The sequence below is a fragment of the Bos mutus genome, chromosome 2 (assembly GCF_027580195.1).
Source record: "Bos mutus isolate GX-2022 chromosome 2, NWIPB_WYAK_1.1, whole genome shotgun sequence".
NCBI classification, from domain to species: domain Eukaryota; kingdom Metazoa; phylum Chordata; class Mammalia; order Artiodactyla; family Bovidae; genus Bos; species Bos mutus.
This window is the reverse complement of record NC_091618.1, coordinates 6992210-7011117: the sequence shown is the minus strand read 5'-3', so window position 1 is coordinate 7011117 and position 18908 is coordinate 6992210. Positions and strand designations below refer to the sequence as shown.

General features: G+C 50.4%; 1 protein-coding gene across 2 annotated transcripts; it reads left to right on the top strand.

Moving 5' to 3' along the window:
• The first annotated feature begins 472 nt into the window (after positions 1-472).
• Positions 473-18682, top strand: HMGCL (3-hydroxy-3-methylglutaryl-CoA lyase). 2 transcript variants are annotated; one of them, XM_070383006.1, is made up of 10 exons: positions 579-620; positions 4622-4705; positions 6550-6639; positions 6771-6878; positions 7546-7641; positions 9611-9759; positions 12273-12336; positions 15415-15603; positions 16879-17004; positions 17997-18682. In XM_070383006.1, exons 4-10 carry the CDS (start codon positions 6810-6812, stop codon positions 18096-18098), a joined length of 795 nt encoding a protein of 264 aa, XP_070239107.1. In that variant the 5' UTR covers positions 579-620; positions 4622-4705; positions 6550-6639; positions 6771-6809; the 3' UTR covers positions 18099-18682. The 2 variants fall into 2 exon arrangements, with proteins under 2 accessions (XP_005905221.1, XP_070239107.1); XM_005905159.2 differs by lacking the exon at positions 6550-6639 and having other exon boundaries at positions 473-620.
• Positions 18683-18908: the final 226 nt, after the last annotated feature.

Here is an 18908-nt window from a genome sequence, read left to right as displayed (position 1 = left end):
CATTCAATTTCTTTGCTTCGGGGCCTTTGCGTACACTGTGCTCTGTCTGAAAAGTTTTTCCTGTATCCTCTTTACCTGGGTAGAGTTTACTTATTCTTCAAGGTATGTAATCAAAGGACGCTTCTCTCTCCGGAGTCGACCGCCTGCATTTAAGTCCTTAAGACCGTGATGAATGAGTTAATACATGCAAATAACTCAGAACAGCGCATGGCAAAATAGTAATGCTTGGTCTCATTATTGCAGAAGGTGCGTGTGATTGTTCACATCTGTCTTTCCACATCTCCCAGATTACAAAAACTCATTAAGTCAGAGACTGTGGTGAATTTTTGTTCATCTTTATAGAGTCCTCACTTGCCCTTTGCACACAAAAAGCGCTCACAAATGAGGGCTAAGGAAACTGCCGAGAAGGAATAGAAACGTCGACAGGCTGGGGGCGGAGCCACCGCATGGCGTCACTACGGCGCTCCAGAGGCCCCGCCCCGTGGGCGGGGCTACGCCCACCTAGCCGTCAGTGTCACGTGGGACTCCGCTGAAGCGGCCGCATTGGAAGCTGGGCGGAGATGGCGACAGTGAAGAAGGTGCTCCCGCGGAGGCTGGTGGGCTTGGCGACCCTCCGGGCTGTAAGTGCCCCGTCACGTCCAGGGCCGGTCTTGAAGGCACCGTGAGGGTCAGGGTCTAGGACTTGGCCCCTAGCGGCTGCTCCCGTAGAGGCAGAGCCTAGGACTTCCCTGGTGGTTCAGCGGGTTAAGACTCCGCGCTGCCAGTGCGGGGTGCAAGGGTTTGATCCCTGGTGGGGCAACTGAGATCCCACGGGCAGTTCTGGGCAACCAAATGATTAAAAAAAAATCGATACCATTTCTCTGAGAGGCAAAGCCGGACAGCTCTTTAGGCCAGAGTTGGGAGGTCTTTGAAGTCTTGGACACCACTCTCTGACTCGCCCAGATGCCTTGAGAGGCATGGGAAACTGACCCTCAGAGAAGGGGAGCGACTCTCCCGGGTCGTGGAGACTTGGAACGCCATCCTAGGCGTCCTGCTTCCCTGGCTAGGGCTCTTCTTGCGGACCCTGGCATCTTTCTATCATAGGGCTTCAGACTTCTTGAAGTTCCTCCTTAATGAAAGTCATGAATACTCAAGAATACCCTGCCAGTTCGAGTGGGAAAAGCCAGGCCATCCCCCTCTGTTGTTCTCCATTTCTAGTTCTTGTTGCGTTTGGGGACACTTGGTCCCAGCTAGATGAGCAGGACTTGGATCGCGTGTTGCTGGATGTGATTCCCCTGGAGTTGTACTTTGGGCTAGTTCGATCCTGATGTTCCGCCTTCTCTCCCATGCTCAGTGAGTGGAGAGAAAGTGTAGGAGACCTAACTGGGTAAAGAGTTGAATACATTGTGTTGGTTAAAGCTCAAGCTGTGATGCCCCAGCGGTTCTGAAGCTACTTTTTAGGTTGAGTGACAAATCTCTAAATTCCAGTCATATTGACCTTTAACATGGAAAAAAAGAAAATCCTCAGGGTTGGTTTGGAGGTTCAGGAAAATGGAACTAAAGCATTTGACATTTTTCTAGCTCTTAGTAAGTGATAGGTCAGTTGTTGCTTTAGAGTTTAGAAGGAGTTAAAACTGTGTGCTGCTGCTACTGCTAAGTCACTTCAGTCGTGTCCGACTCTGTGTGACCCCATAGACGGCAGCCCACCAGGCTCCCCCGTCCCTGGGATTCTCCAGGCAAGAACACTGGAGTGGGTTGCCATTTCCTTCTCCAATGCATGAAAGTGAAAAGTAAAAGTGAAGTCACTCAGTCATGCCCGACCCTCAGCGACCCCATGGACTGCAGCCCACCAGGCTCCTCCGTCCATGGGATTTTCCAGGCAAGAGTACTGGAGTGGGGTGCCATTGCCTTCTCCGTAAAACTGTGTAGTGGTAAAAATTACATTGTCTTGGCAGTGGGGAAGTGGGTAGGGGGCTCTTAAAAAGCCACTTCAGTGTCTACTAGACCACCCTCCCCCACCAGTTGCTCATTGCAAATAAATCCGTGAAGTCCAACTTGAAAAGTTAAGAAAATTAAATGAGATGGTGAATGTCAGTGTTTGAAAAAACTCCTATTGCAATGAGATGGTAGTGGTAGGCATTCCATGGGGTTACTAGCATAGATTTGATATGAGAACCAGACAGTTAAGTGCAAACTTCCTCACTTCTAGCTGTGTGATTTGGGGTCCTTCTGAGGTCATTTCTTCCCCTGTGGAGTTGGGAGAGTAATACATGATAGTCCCTCATCGTATTGAAGCGACTTAGCAGCAGCAGCAGCATCATAGCATCATATAAGGACTAAAGGAAGTGCTGATGGCTGCGGCGCTGGCCTTTAGCCAGTGTTAGCTGTTGACATAGGTACCATAGCTCAGGAGGCTGTGGCTCAGGATTTGTGTGGTTAGAGGGGATTATTTCTATGCAGAACTGTACAAAGGGAATTAACTAGGTGTTTAACCCAGGCAACCCAGAGTAGCTCAAACTGTACAGGATGTGCCTGCAATGCGGGAGACCTGGGTTTGGTCCCTGGGTTGGGAAGATCCCCTGAAGAGCAACCCACTCCGCTGTTCTTGCCTGGAGAACTCCATGGACAGAGGAGCCTGGTGAGCTACAGTCCATGGGGTCACAAAGAGTCAGACACAGCTGAGCAATAGCACTTAACCCAGGCAAGAGAAAACGGGGGGGACCAGAGGGTGGCAGAGATAATGTGGCCTAGGGGTTAAGAGCGTGCATTCTAGATCCACACTGCTGGGTTCAGATATGGGCTCAGTAACTAGCTAACCATGTGACCTTGGGAAAATTACTTAATCTTCTTGAACTTCATATCTCTCATAGTAAAATGGGGACTTTAACAGTTCCTACCTAATAAGGTGTTGAGAGGATCGTATGGGTTAATATGTAAAAGGCTCTTTTATGTGCCTAAAAAATAGTAGATGCTTCATAAATGTGAATTGTTTTGTTAGTATATGAAGAGTTGTTATGAAGAAGTGTGTTATAGAATCAAGTTGATTCTGTTCTCATAAAAGGAACTTGAAACAATTCTTTCAACAACATTTACCAGTTATTTATTGAGTCCCTGTTAGGTCTCAGGGCCTCAGAGAAATATAACAATTAATAAAACAGAGTTCCTGCCTCTTGGAGCTTACATTCCAGTGGGATCCTTTTAGGGTAATGTACCAGCAGAAGCTGAACATCCCAACTGGAGGGAGATTCAGTTTGCAGGGACCTTCCAACCTAGCCTGTTGACTTCATGAAATTCAGTGGCTCATCACCTTAGCCTCTAGGAAGCTTTGTTGGGTAAAACCAAGGCCAGTTTGGGCAAGTTAAGTTCCGGCTGTTTGATAGCCAGGAATATTTCCTTCCTTAAGGGTTTTGGGAATGGGGATCCTTAGCAGATTGCTAGGGTCTTCCCTCATAGCTCAGTCAGTAAAGAATCTGCCTGCAATGCAGGAGACCTGGGTTCAATTCCTGGGTCAGGAAGATCCTCTAGAGAAGGAAATGGCAACCGACTCCAGTACTCTTGCCTGAAGAATCCCATGGACTGAGAAGCCAGGTGGGCTACAGTCCGTGGGGTCGCAAGAGTTTGGGCACAACTTAGCAACTAAGCCTCCACCACTAAGTAGATTGCAGGTACCCCTGCCCCTTGCCCTCCTGCAGTGTGTTCATCCAGATTAAATCTGGTGAAATGAAATTAATTTCAACAGTAATAAGTAGTACTAAGAACAATAGAGGAAAGGAAGAAAAAAACCTTGTATTACTTGGTGGTGAGGAGGGGAAGATTTTCTATAGAAGACTATATATAGGGCAGACTTTATACAGAGGCGACTCCAGGCCGTTGTTTTAATATCTTCAAATGCTGAAGGTTTCACCTCCTCTCAGACTCACTCCCCTTGTCACCACCCACCCTGTGATCATAACAGAGCAGAGCCTCTTCCATCCCTGCCACCCCACATAGTCCAAGACGACTCCTCTCCACACTTGGCAGTTGTCCTCCTCTGGGGCAGCTGTGCCCCGGGTGTGTGTGCTAAGTCACTTCAGTCGTGGCCGACTCCGTGCGACCCTGTGGACTGTAGCTCACCAGGCTCCTCTGTCCACGGGATTCTCCAGGCAAGAATACTGGAGTGGGCTGCCGTTTCCTTCTCCAGCAGATTTTCCTGACCCAGGGATCGAACCACGTCTTTTAGGTCTCCTGCATTGATTGGCAGGGTTCTTAACCACGGGAAGGGTTCAGTACCACCTGGGAAGGTTCAAGTCAAACTAGGCTTTAGGAGAAATCAGTTCTGTTTGGGGACTTCTAAGTTTGAGAAGTACAAATAGGTTTGTTTAAAGAACAGTCTAAATGCCCAGTTGCCAGGTGGTTGGAAATGAGTCTGGATTTCAGGGGAGTTGCAAGTGGTCCATACTGCAAGCATGAATCTCTTACTCTGTTCTTAAGTGAAATGTTCTTTTTGTTCTTGATTCTAAAACAGAGCAAATATGGATTAAAGGGTGAGAAATACTGCTTCTAGTCTCAGTATTGAGGATGGATACATTCTTTCTGATTTGTCCCCATGGAGAACTGTGACACTCTCTTCCTGTTACTTTTTGTTCCCTCTTTTAAACCACAGGTCAGCACCTCATCTGTGGGTACGTTCCCAAAGCAAGTGAAAATTGTGGAAGTTGGTCCTCGAGACGGACTACAAAATGAAAAGGTAAACGTGGAAATCAACCAAAAGATATTTCACAGGTACTGAGCGCTCCATGTCACGGGTGCCGAGCTGTGCCTGACTTTGGGCCCGTCTGGGAGGCCAGGCAGGCACCTGTGACAGTTCAGCCCCAAGTGTTGTGATCCTGGGTCCCTCTCAAGGGCCTGTGGGGCGGGGTGGATGGTGAGAGCTGCAGGAGTGTGGGGGAAAGGTGAGGGCGTGCCTCATCCAGCAGCGACACGTCAGGGGATTCGGCCAGAGGAAGTTATGAAGGTCACATGCCAAGATTTAGCTTGGGAATGTCCCTTACAACCCTGGTGTAAGAGCAGGACAGTTGCAAATAACCAACATGTTCAGTATGAGGAAAAGTAGATCAAATACATTAATGACTTCATAAAATGTAATACTGTGAAGCTGTTAATGATATAGGAGTATATTAAGTGATGTAAGCAGATTATACAATACTGTATATATAATTACATACGTATTTATATATTAATATACATTTAATCTTATATATAAACAAAAAAGTTTGTATATGTGTGGAAGCATCTTCCGAGAAAAGGATCTTAGAACAGTGCTGTGTGATAGAACTTTCTATGAAGATGGAAATGTTGTAGATTTGAGCTATCCCATACAGTAGCCACTAGATACATGTGGCTGTTAAGCACTTGAATTGTGGCTTGTATGGCTGGGGAATTGAATTTTTAAAATGTAGTTTCAGTTAGTTTAAATTTAAATAACCACATATGGCTCATGTGTAATGTACTGGACTGCACAGATCTAAAAAGTTACCTACCAGGGTATTAAGAGTGTTATCTCTGGCAGGTGTTAGGGTGGTTTTCTTTTGTTTGGGGTGTGTTTTTCTGAAATAATCATGTGTTAATTATTTTTTAAATTAAAAAAAAAACCTTGAAATCTTAAAACATGCTTGCTGCTGCTGCTAAGTCGCTTCAGTTGTGTCCGACTCTGTGCAACCCCATAGACGGCAGCCCACCAGGCTCCCCCGTCCCTGGGATTCTCCAGGCAAGAACACTGGAGTGGGTTGCCATTTCCTTCTCCAATGCATGAAACTGAAAAGTGAACGTGAAGACACTCAGTCATGTCCGACTCTTAGCGACCCCATGGACTGCAGCCCACCAGGCTCCTCTGTCCGTGGGATTTTCCTGGCAAGAGTACTGGAGCATGCTTAGTCTACCTTTAATAATGAATGTTGGTTGTAAAAGACAGTTGTAAGGTCTCTGAGGGCAGGATTGTGTCTGTTCTGCTCACCACTGTATCTGTAGCTCCTAGCACATTCCTTGGAGCAGGGTGAGCCCTTCAATGGATTAAATTAAAACAGAGGGAGAGAAATTGGGGGTGGAAGAGGCTGGTGAGAAGGATTTTGGAGTTTTAGGATTTTGGACCCAATTTTGTAAGGACTAGGCAGCCAGGGGAAGCTTTTGAGCAGGAGGGTGAGATAATAGAGACTGTGTTTTAGAAGGATTCCTGTGTGGGATAAATTGGTAGAGGAAGATCATGGCGTAATAGACATGGGATGATAGTAGATTTGGAAATAGGAATCCACAGAGGCTGGTGAGCAGCCAGACAGGGTGTGGCGGGGGGAGAAAGAAGTAGTGGAGCATGTGAGGATGAGATCCTGTGCCACCTGAGACGGAAGGAGGAAGGTGTGGCCTGTTGGAGGCCATGTCTCATAGGATCCAGAGGGTTAGTCATCTCCGCCCTTTCAGGCCATGGCTCACTGGTCTCAATCTGTTTTTGATGGGGTCATAAAGTAACAGAGCTTTAGTTTAAAAGCCCGTATGACGGGCAAATACTGTTTCCATTGTAAGTATTAACTCCTTTTCAAGTGAGAAACTGCTTTCACTGCAAAATGCTCTCTGTGGAACTGGAAGACAAGCCTGTACTGCACCTATTGGCAGGATTACATGTGAATTCAGGTTAGTGTCTGACAGTGGAGACAGTGAAGCGGGTGCTGTAGAAAAAGCTTTGAACTGACTGCATTCTGAGACCATTTCGTGACTCACTTGGCCAGCCTGTCTTTTTCTGGTGTTTTCTCTTTGCATTACAGAATATTGTACCTACTCCAGTGAAAATCAAGCTAATAGACATGCTTTCCGAAGCAGGACTCCCTGTGGTAGAAGCCACCAGCTTCGTGTCTCCCAAATGGGTTCCACAGGTGAGCCCCGGCCTGCAGGCACATCTCAGATGCATTGGAAGTAAGTGGAGGTCAGGATGTAGGTTTCCAGGTCCTCACTTTTGTGAGCTCTCAGTGCTTCATAGTAACATGTACAGCAAAGGAGGGTGACTTGGGAGGAAGACTCGGTCTTGGCTGTGCCCCGCCTTGCCTGGTGAGGCCTTCCCCTCCCCAGGTTCAAGGTGATGTCTCTGGCTCTAGAATCGTAGAATCTCTAGGCCTGTCTAGAGATGTGGCTTCTGTGTTTGTCGAAAGGGGAAGCTGGACAGCTCCTGCATCACAGAGACAGCCAAATGGGAAGAAAGATCCTGGTCCAGCTGAGTGTTAGGTGACAGGGAGCTGAGCCCAGGGTCGGACTCAGAGCACGTTCTCAACCAGTGGCTAGAAGTATCATTGCTGCTGGTGCGGCTCATGTAGAGTCGACAGTGTTAGCCACATGGAGAAACTGGGGTTCTCACCCATGCTAGGGAGCCTTCTGGCTCATCAGCCGTCAAACAAGTAGTGAAAGCCTTGGGGAGACTCAGCTCTGCAAAAGGCCTCTTTTCTCCAAAGGTCCTGGAGAACAGAGATTTTGTGCTAAAAATGCTTTCTCTACCTGAGCTCTCTGCCGCCTTGGTGGTGAATTGGCAATGTCTCCTTTGGCTCCCAGATGGCTGACCATGCTGAAGTCTTGAAAGGCATCCAGAAATTTCCTGGCGTCAACTACCCAGTCCTGACCCCAAACTTCAAAGGCTTCCAGGCAGCGGTAAGAGACTCATTTTTGGTTGGGGAGTGCCCCTGAAAAGAGATGGATGGCATGGGCCCCTGTCTTGTCCCTGAGCCTCAGTCTCTGTCCCAGGATTCTGTCCGAACGACTTGTCTCCAGCGGTGGTGGGCATCGTCAGACAGACCCGAGGAGGGGGTCCTGGCCCCGCCACTCTCAGCTCTCTGATTTGACAAGCTGTTAAACCTCTTTGAGCCTCAGGTTCTGCCCATGAAATAAGGTTAATGGTAGTACCTACCATTGTGAGGATTTCAGAGGACAGGATGCACATAAATTGCTTAGTAAGAGCCTGGTAGAAGGTGAGTACTTAATAAATGTTCACTCCTGTTCCTGTCGCCCATCTCCTCTTGAGAGGTAAGCAAGCTGTCCACAAATTTAGAGGTAGTTGCTAGTATCTAACTTTTTTATCATTTCAGATGAGAATTTCTTTGGAGATGTTGATTCTGAATTTAGGCCACAAGGGACTTCCGGGGTGGTGCCGGCAGCAGCACTGTGGGTCCTTGGGGGAAGGCCAAGGCTTCTTTGTTTGGGGATATGATTCACTGTATTAATTTCCTACGGCTGCCATTACACGATACCAAACACTCGGTGAAAGGTGAAAGAGAACAGAAACGTTCTCTCTCCCAGTCAGCAGGCTGCAAGTCCGCGCAGGGTGGCAGCAGGTTCCTCCGGAGGGCCCTGAGAGGGCGTCGTTCCCGCCTCTCGGCGGTTTCCGGCGATGATTAGCAGTCCTCAGCGTTCCCCAGCCTGTGGGCGCGTCACTTCAGGGTCCACCTCTACCTTTGCCGGCCTTTCCTCTATCTTCACACGAGCGCCTTCTTATTTCGGCGTGGAGACCAGTGTGACCTCATCTTAACCCTATACATCTATCTACAGTGATCCTGCTATCAAACAGGGTCACATTCTGAGGTTCTGGGGGTTGTTGTTGTTGTTCAGTCACCCAGTCGTGTCCAACTCTTTGTGACCCCATGGACTGCAGCACATCAGGCCTCCCTGTCCCTCACCATCTCCTGAAGTTTGTCCAAGTTCATGTCCATTGCATCAGTGATGCCATCCAGCTGTCTCATCCTCTGACACCCTGTTCTTCTGCCCTCAGTCTTTCCCAGCATCAGGGACTTTTCCAGTGAGTCTGCTGTTCACATCAAATGACTAAAATCCTGGAGCTTCAGCTTCCACATCAGTCCTTCCAGTGAATATTAAGATTGACTAGTTTGATCTCCTTGCTGTCCAGGGGACTTGCAGGAGTCTCCTCCAGCACTGCAGTTTGAAGGCATCAATTCTTTGGCGTTCTGCCTTCTTACAGTCCAGCTCTCACAACTGTACATGACCACTGGGAAGACCATAGCCTTGACTATATGGACCTCTGTTGGCAGAATAATGTCTTTGCTTTTGAACATACTGTCTAGGCCTGTCATGGCTTTCCTGCCAAGAAGCAATCATCTTCTGACTTAATGGCTGCAGTCACCATCTGCGGTGACTTTAGAGCCCAAGAAGAGGAAATCCGTCACTACTTCCACCTTTTCCCCTTCTATTTGCCATGCAGTCATGGGGCTGGATGCCATGATCTTATTTTTTTTAATTTAGTTTTAGGCCGGCTCTTTCACTCTCCTTCATGCTCATCAAAAGGCTCTTTAGTTCCTTTTCGCTTTCTGCCATTAGAGTGGTATCATCCGCAGATCTGAGGTTATTGGTGTTTCTCCCGCCTATCTTAAGACTTTAAGCATGACCTTCCTCACATGGGAGATGAGTTCAATTGTCCAGTGGTTAACACATTCTTTTAGTACTACCCTTTTTGGGAATTGGGTTGAGGATTGACCTTTTCCAGGATAGTACTGGGGGTAGGAGGGACACAGTTCAACTTATAGTAGTACTCATATGTCATAAAATTCACTCTGGGTGGGTATTCCATCAAGAGAAAATCGCTGAAAGGAATTCACCTGGCTGTTGGCAGGTTGCTGCCGGAGCCAAGGAAGTGGCCATCTTTGGAGCCGCCTCTGAACTCTTCACCAAGAAGAACATCAACTGCTCCATAGATGAGAGTTTGCAGCGGTTTGATGAAATCTTGAAGGCAGCTCGGGCAGCCGGTATCTCTGTGCGGGGGTGAGTCTGGCTACGCTGGTGCTGCCTCCTTTCCTCAGAGCATTCTGGAACAGGGCCAGCCTCTGACTCTAGCGACCTCCCTCACAGGCTCCTTATCCTGGGTGCAGGGAGCCAGAGCTCCACACCCAGACGTCTTTTCCCAAGTAAAACAGGGTCAGAAGAAATCCTGGCAAGTGCTTTCTCCAAACCTGATTTTTGGATCCTTTCACCCCACGAATCTAGCAGGACAGGGTCCTAAACAGGGCTTGTGGAGGTCAGCGTAACCCTGGCTCCACCACCAGCTCATCACACGTCCCTGAGGAATCCCCTCGGCCTCTCAGGTGTCTCCAGCATCACATCTTTAATGGCAGCAGTGCCAGGTGTTGTCCACATATTATCTGAAGATAGCCTCTCAGGCACCCAGCACGGAGGGCACTCTCCCCGCTTCCAGATGATGAAACTGAGGCTCCAGAAGGATGAAGAGTCTGCTGTAAAGTCACAACCGACTGCAGCCAGAATACGCATCCGATCACATCGCCGCCTGGTTGAACGTCTGCCAGTGCTCGTCAACTGCAGACTTCAGCGGGTTTACAGCCCCTGCGCAGCTCAGCCCCTGCCGCTCTCTGCAGCTCACGTCTCCCCTCTGGCCCCGTCTCCTCTGCACACTGCATTCAGCCAGTGGGAACCTCTTTCCGTCTGTCACACGGGCCAGTTCTCTCCTGCCCCTGGGCCTTTGCATGTGCTTTCCGTAGACTCAGACCACCCTTCCTTCTACATTCTACTTGCCAGGGCTCACTCCTGCTCACCTTCAGGTCCTCTCCTGGTGCCAGTTTCTCCAAGAAGCTTGCTTCTCTTCCCTCAGGTGGAGTTGGTGCCCCTTCTCTGGGCTCCCAGAGTCCCCTGGACATCCTCTGACATAGCACTTACCGCTTGTTACATTCTCCGCTGCCTCCCACCTCCCACTAGACTCTGTGTTCTGTGAAGGCAGAGCCCACATCTCCGTCGGTCCCTGGCATGTGCTGTCTCCCGTCTCTGGGCCTAGCACATAGTAGGTGCTCAGAAACCGATGGGCAGATGGATGGATGGGAAAGCAAGGACGTGTCAGGTCTGCCTGACTCCCAAGTCTGTGCTCTTTCCTCAGGATTTCTTTTAGCTTTTCCATGCTCAGCAGTGATTGGAGAGTAAGGAGAATGAAGATGACAAAATACACTGAGTTGTTTGAGTCTGAAATTATTTATCCAGCAAACATTTATTCTGCCTCTTAATATGCAGCATCATTTGTTAGACTCTAAAAGATTTAATGGAGCCTCTGCCTCAGTGGGATGAGTGGGCTCAGAAAGCATCTAAACTCAAGATCCAGACTCCTCACCACAGCTCAACGAGCCCCCATGATCAGGATGGTGGCCGCCTCTCCAGCCCCCTGTTGTAGCCCTTTGCCCCTTGCTCCCCACACCTGTTTTTCTGTCCTTTGTTGTATGTTTTGAGCACACCTCCTCTTTCATCGGACTTCCCTGGTGGCTCAGTGGTGGAGAATCTGCCTGCCAGTGCAGGAGCTGCAGGTTCAATCTCTGGGTCAGGAAGATCCCCTGGAGAAGGAAATGACCACCCACTCCAGTATTCTTGCCTGGAGAATCCCAAGGACAGAGGAGCCTGGCAGGCTACAGTCCATGGGGTCGCGAAGAGTCAGACATAACTGAGCGACTGAACAGCTCTCCCACCTTGGGGCCTCTGCACTGGTCCTCTGCCTGGAATGTGGCTGTCCCCGCCACCTCAGTCAAGTGTCACATCCTCACAAGATCTACCTGGGCCATCCTAGCTGCGGTTGGCCTCCGGTGCTCCTGCCACACTTCCCTTGTCTCTCCTTCACAGCACATCACTTTCTGAGATCACCTCCTTTCCCTACTAGATCTGATTTATCATCTGTCTCCCTAACTTGAAACCTTAAGCTCTGTGGCGGTGGGGACCTGCTTGGCCTTGCTCACTGCCCTTCTCCAGTGCCTGGCGCACTGTGGGCAGCTCAGTAAACCTCAGTCGAATAAATGAGTGTATGCGCCCCCTGGCAGCCCGCCGGTGCCGCTGACCCCTCGGGCCTCAGGCCAGCCCAGCTTTCTTGTGCCCGCTTCAGTTTCATGTACCCTTCCTTGGTTCTTTCCTGAGGGGAGCCCCACCCGGGCCCACGTTCTGCTCTCCTCACCCCGTGCAGTCAGCTGGCTGCTCATAGAGCTCCTCCTCCTCTGTGGCTGGTCTCTGGTTGCCTCTCCTGAGACCTGGGCATCATTGGCCTCCTCACCCACAGGCCTGTTGGCTTCTTCCCTTCCCTGCGTGGCGCTGCACTGCCCACTCCTGGCGCTGAGCGGCACTGCCATCGTCTGGCTCACCAGCATGGAATTAGCCTTTGCCCCGGGCCCTCAGCCTCCTGCCTGGCCTCAGGTTTGGGTGGGGCTGACCAGGGCGATGTGTCAAACAGCCAACCTGCCCCAGCCCTGTTAGCCAGAGAGCCCAGGTGCACTGACACCATTCCTGTTTTCCCACAGGTACGTCTCCTGTGTGCTTGGATGTCCCTACGAAGGGAAGATCTCCCCGGCTAAAGTCGCTGAGGTCTGTGTGAGTGTGTGTCCGGCAGGGGAGGGGCGGGTTCACGAGGTTTGGCTTCCATGCCGGTCCCTGAGTGTGCAGGTTACTCTCGCCACCCTTTCCTGGTGGGTCACTGATTTCATTTGTTAACTCAGCTCCTTCCTTAAGACCCTGTGAGAGCACAGCCCTGCACTCACCCCAGTGGGGGGCCACTCCTAGCCTGGCAGGGAGTCTCTGAAGCCCCTGCCCTCTACCCCAGAGCAGAAGCCTCTGACTCAGTTCCCAGGCTGGTCAGTGAAAGGTGATGACTGAGGTGAGGATTCTCTGCAGAGGGCTCCCTTCTTGTGCGTGGGGAGACATCCTGGAATGCGAAGTCAAGTGGGCCTTAGAAAGCACTGCTACGAACAAAGCTAGTGGAGGTGATGGAATTCCAGTTGAGCTATTCCAAATCTTAAAAGATGATGCTGTGAAAGTGCTGCACTCAGTATGTCAGCAAATTTGGAAAACTCAGCAGTGGCCACAGGACAGGAAAAGGTCAATTTTCATTCCAATCCCAAAGAAAGGCAATGCCAAAGAATGTTCAAACTACTGCACAATTGCACTCATCTCACACACTAGCAAAGTAATGCTCAAAATTCTCCAAGCCAGGCTTCAACAGTACACGAACTGTGAACTTCCAGATGTTCAAGCTGGTTTTAGAAAAGGCAGAGGAACCAGAGATCAAATTGCCAACATCTGTTGGATCATTGAAAAAACAAGAGAGTTCCAGAAAAACATCTACTTCTGTTTTATTGACTATGCCAAAGCTTTGTGTAGATCACCACAAACTGTGGGAAATTCTTCAAGAGATGGGAATTCCAGACCACCTGACCTGCCTCCTGAGAAATCTGTATGCAGGTCAAGAAGCAACAGTTATAACTGGACATGGAACAACAGACTGGTTCCAAATTGGGAAAGGAGTACATCAAGGCTATATATTGACACCCTGCTTATTTAACTTATATGCAGAGTACCTCATGCGAAATGCCGGGCTGGATGAAGCACAAGCTGGAATCAAGATTTCCAGGAAAAATATTAATAACCTCAGATATGCAGATGATACCACCCTTATGGCAGAAAGCTAAGATGAACTAAAGAGCCTCTTGATGAAAGTGGAAGAGGAGAGTGAAAAAGTTGGCTTAAAACTCAACATTCAGAAAACTAAGATCATGGCATTCAGTCCCATCACTTCATGGCAAATAGATGGGGAAACAATGGAAACAGTGAGAGACTTTATTTTGGGGGCTCCAAAATCACTGCAGATGGTGACTGCAGCCATGAAATTAAAAGATGCTTGCTCCTTGGAAGAAAAGTTATGACCAACCTAGATGGCATATTAAGAAGCAGAGACATTACTTTGCCAATAAAAGTCCATCTAGTCAAAGCTATGGTTTTTCCAGTAGTCATGTATGGATGTGAGAGTTGAACTATAAAGAAAGCTGAGTGCCAAAAAATTGATGCTTTTGAACTGTGGTGTTGGAGAAGACTCTTCAGAGTCCCTTGGACTGCAAGGAGATCCAACTAGTCCATCCTAAAGGAAATCGGTCCTGAATATTCATTGGAAGGACTGATGTTGAAGCTGCAACTCCAGTACTTTGGCCACCTGATGTGAAGAACTGACTCAATGGAAAAGACCCTGCTGCTGGGAAAGACTGAAGGTGTGAGGAGAAGAAGATGACAGAGGATGAGATGGTTGGATGGCATCACCAACTTGATGGACATGAGTTTGAGCAAGCTCTGGGAGTTGGTGATGGACAGGGAAGCCTGGCATCTTGCAGTCCATGGTGTCACAAAGAGTCAGGACACGACTGAGCAATTGAACTGAGAAGAACACAGGGCAGGAAATGAGTTCGAGCAGCCCAAGAGCTTGTGTCATTTTGTCCTCAAAGCCACCCTGCAGGAAATTCCTTGGTTAGAACTCTATGCTCTCAATGCCATGGGTCCAGGGTTCAATCCCTGGTTGGGGAACTAAGATCCTGCATGTGGCACAGAGCGGCCAAAACAAAACAAACAGATCACCCTGCACTTCTGGAGTTCTTGTTATTCCAATTTACGGTTAAGGAAACTGACACTGACTGACTTGCATACAGGTTGCATGTGGAGAAAGCAGGTCTCAGCCCATGTCTGTCTGCCTCCAGCGCCCTCCTGCTCTTCCTGCACACCAGGTAGCAGCCAGAAACGAGCGGTGGCTAACAGGAGCCACTGCTTCCTGAGAGTGGCCGCTGCAGTCCAGACCTTAGCCTCCTATTCCCCCAGTCCTCCCCAAAAGCTCGTCCTCGTTTTTCAGGAGCAGAGATTGAAGCTCAGGAAAGTGAGGTCCGCTGCCAAGGTTCCCCAGCCAGTGAGCAGCAGGACTGGGGCCTTACTTCAGCATCATGTCACTCCCCCACCCACCGCCTTTGCTGCATCCTCTCCCGCCCACCGGCTGCCACGGGCTCCTTGTCACCCTGCCTGCGTGGGCAGTGGAGGAGGGGCCCACCGTTTCCTTCATCCCACAGACCACTGTTGAGTATCGAGTATCGTTTCCGTCCTTGGCCCTGCCACATCCTTCCTCCCCCTTCTCCCCAGAGCAGTGGAGGGCAGCATCTCATGGAGCAGATCCCGCTCTGGTTCTGCCGTGATCTTAGCAGTTTATGGACGGGCTTCTGAATTTTTCATAGCCAGGTCCTTCTCTTAAAAATAGAGAACTAGCACTTCAGACCCCTGACTTCACACATCTGCTTACCAAGGATAGAGCCACGTGAAGGGAATCGGTTCTCCTGATTCCCGCCCCAGGTCTGACACCGTGGGTGAAGGTGGTAAGGGAAGGATCAGCTGGAGTCTGAGACCCTCGGAGGAAAGCCGCAGGGGTTAGAGCCCGGGGCCTGCACCGATGGCCAGCGCTGCTCCTCACGTCTGTCTCCCAGTGAGCAGAGTGAGGAATCAGTCCCACTCACAGAGTTAGTTGTAAGGAGTCTCTGGTCCAAGAGGAGCTTGGTGCCTCGGACATGGAGGTGTTCTGCGGAGGCCAAGGACCCCGGCTTGAGGAATCCGGGTCCTCCAAGAGCCTGCTTGTCTCCCCAGGTCACCAAGAAGCTGTACTCCATGGGCTGCTACGAAATCTCCCTGGGGGACACCATCGGCGTGGGCACCCCTGGGGCCATGAAGGACATGCTGTCTGCTGTCCTGCAGGAGGTGCCAGTGACAGCCCTGGCCGTCCACTGCCATGACACCTACGGCCAGGCCCTGGCCAACACCTTGACGGCCCTGCAGGTAATCAGGGCATGTCCTCGGATAGAGGCACACGTCCATTCTCCCACAGGGCAGGGCAGCAGGACAGCTGTGTTTCGTTTATTCTTTGAGCAAGCCTTCACTGTGTGCCCACACCTGTGTGCCAGGCCCCAGGCTGGCCACGGTGGACACAGACATGCCACCCTGCCCTGAAAGTGCCTGCATCTGTCTGTCAGGAAAGACAGTGGAGAGTTAGGTGACAATCCTAACGCACTGTGACAATGTCATGGGGACTGAGGATGGTCCCCATCCCAGCTGGGGGTGGGGGAGGGCAGAGAGGATTCGCCAGAGAAGGCCTCATCGAGGCTTGAAGGACATGAAGCTGAGCAGTTGAAAAAGGGAAGCGGAAAGGTGACCAGGCAGCACTGCATTGTAAACAAGACTAAGGCGGGCTCAGGAGGACTGGGGTGCGCTGGCCCCACCACGGCATGCAGGGCTGTGAGTGTGCATGCGTGCACCAGTGAGGGGTGGGGGGGATCCTTTGATGCTCTTTGCCCAAAGACTGGACCAAGACCTCAGACTGAGTTTCTCTTGAGGTTAGCTTCTTGTGGGTTGGCCCAGAACAAGGGTCCAATGGCCCAAGAGTCCCTTAGAAAGTTCTGCGTGTCTGACCACAGGCTGCCTTGCTGCAGGAAGTCTAGTGTAGTGTTTAGGTTAGTAGAGCAACCCTGCGCCGTCTTTTTTTACCCATTTTTATCTCTCACGTTACCTCCTTGAGGCTCATGTCTTTAATCCAAATGATTCTATGACTTTCTGGGTCTTATTTTCTCAGAGTTGAGGCTTAAGGAGAGAGAAAATGAAACAGTCATCTCGGAAAGTGGGAGCAACTGATCGAGAGAAGTGGGATCAATCCAGAGAAGCGACCTTGGGGTCAGAGGCCTGACGTGGCGTGCAGGAGAGGGGGTGGTAAACGAGTACAGGAAAACAAAGGGGGTCTGAAACCTCAGCAGTTGGGAGGAGTTACTTTAGGTGAGCCATCAGGAAGGGCGTCTCTGAGGAGGTGGCTTTTAGGCTGAGAAGGAGAAGTTGAGGAGCCAACCATGAAAGGAAGGAGGAAAGATTCCTGGCAGAGGAAACTGTAGTAAAAAAGACTCACACTGTTTTAGGAACCAAAAAGAGGAACAGTTTCTTTCAGTGGGATTTTCATAAACTGAAGGAATGAATAATTTGAGTGGAATTTCAGGCAGCCACTGAGAGGGAGTTGGTAGGCTCAGACCCCCCACAGTGACAGCCATATTCCACCATCCTTGTTTTCAGATGGGAGTGAGTGTCATGGACTCTTCCGTGGCAGGACTGGGAGGCTGTCCCTATGCACAGGGGGCGTCGGGAAACTTGGCCACCGAGGACCTGGTCTACATGCTGGCCGGCCTGGGCATTCACACGGTAAGCCCGCCTGCGCCCTGGTGGTGACGGCCCCGAGCTGACCGGAGCTCTGCCTGAAGCCGGAGCTGCTGGGTTTGTTCTGGGTTTTTGTGGTGGCGTTGGTGCAGTTAGGAGGAGAAGGGCGCCACGGGACTAAGGCTTTTCTGTCCTATGATTTGAGATAACAGAGCGTGGTCGATGGGGGCTATGAGAAGGCCAGGCCCTTGGCGCGGGTTTGAGAGTTCCATCTGAGGCGGCACCAAGAGCCCTGGAAGGGGCAAGGCCATGGCCTGAAATGAGTCGGTTCTCTCTGGACCTTTGTTTTCTCCTCTGGAAAAAATGAGGGCAATAGAATTGCACGCCCTCCCCTCCCGCTCCCTGGGCTCTGCCAGAGTCAGTGAGGGCCCACAGCGTGGGCTGGAAACACTATAGCATCTGTGCTTTGAGATCAGACAGACTGGGTTTAAAACCTAGTCCTGCCACTCAGGCTGTGTGACCTGACAGATGACTTCAGCACTTTGGGCCTAAGAAATGGGAATAAATAACAGCACTTATCTCATAGGATAAGAAAGAAAATGTAGCCCAGAGCTAAGCAAATAGTACACAGCAGTAAATAGGAGCTTGTTGTCAATATAAAGAGGCTTCAGTGTGGCCTTTTTAGCTGGTGTTTCTACCCCTGCTGCTCTGCCTTCGTTACCCTGACTTCATACGCAGCGTTTCACCACTGTGGGCCCAGCCTGTGCTAGACCCTGGAGTACCGAACAGGACTACTGGCTCCCTTCTGGGGTGCGGCACCTCAAACCATGTCACACACTGAGGGCAGTCAGAGGGGAACCCCATGTGCCAGGAGGACACCACCTCACAGACAGCCGGCAGTTGTTTTAGGGGAACAAGAGCATGATTGTCTTCACCTTCACTTTCTCAGCAGCACGGTTTTCTGTCCAGTCGGATGTTTCCCTGGGTGTTGAGGGCAGGTTGTGACTTAACTGCATCCTCTGACTTGTTTCTCAAAGGGTGTGAACCTCCAGAAGCTCCTGGAAGCTGGGGCCTTCATCTGTCAAGCCCTGAACAGAAGAACCAACTCCAAAGTGGCTCAGGCTACCTGTAAACTGTGAGCCACTGGGTCCCTGAGCCCTGGGGACCGTGTGGGAATAGGGACAGCTGTGGATGAATTATGGATGGGCACGTGGAAATGGGAATGCAGTTAACCGGAGCAGGCACTTCACTGTCAGCTCTGCACGTGGGTCTCTCCTGGAAGGAAGGAGGTGGACAGGAGTTGCCTGGCTGCAGGCCCTCCCTGCCTGACCTGAGTATGAGTGAGAGGTTTGGGTAGCTGGAGGTCTCCTTCCACCTGGACCCAAAGGCCCAGGAGTTGAAAGCCTGAGGGCTCTTGGGAACCCAATTCTCTGGCCTGGGTTGATCCTCAAGTCTCATCTCTGGGTGAAACCTGCCAGCTGGCCACTCTCCACAACTTGCTGCTGTCATATTCTTGAGGGCCATCGCTCTGACTTTGTAGGGCAAAGGGGCCTGGAGGAATTTTTCCCTCAGCTGGCAGAGGGCACTTGGTGAAGGGGTGAGGGCTGAGCAGCTGTGGTGGCCACCTGCCAACTCCAGCACCTCTGCAAAACCTCCACTTTGAACATGATTGTTGAAAACAGATGACATAATTAAAGGTTTAATGACAACCATTCCAGTGTTCTCTTGTGCAGGTGTGTGTATACATGAGACGGAGCGGAAAGCATCTTTACATTTCCTCTGAGAGGAAAACGGAGGCTTCAGTTTATTAACCTCTGAGTTTTCTCTCTCCTCCTCCTCAGAATTGGGGAAATCGGTGGTAATGACTTACTCAGCACTGACCAGGGAACCCTGGAGAGGTTGTTTTTGAGGCTGTTGGCTCTGTGACCAGGACTGTTTGTGGCACAAGG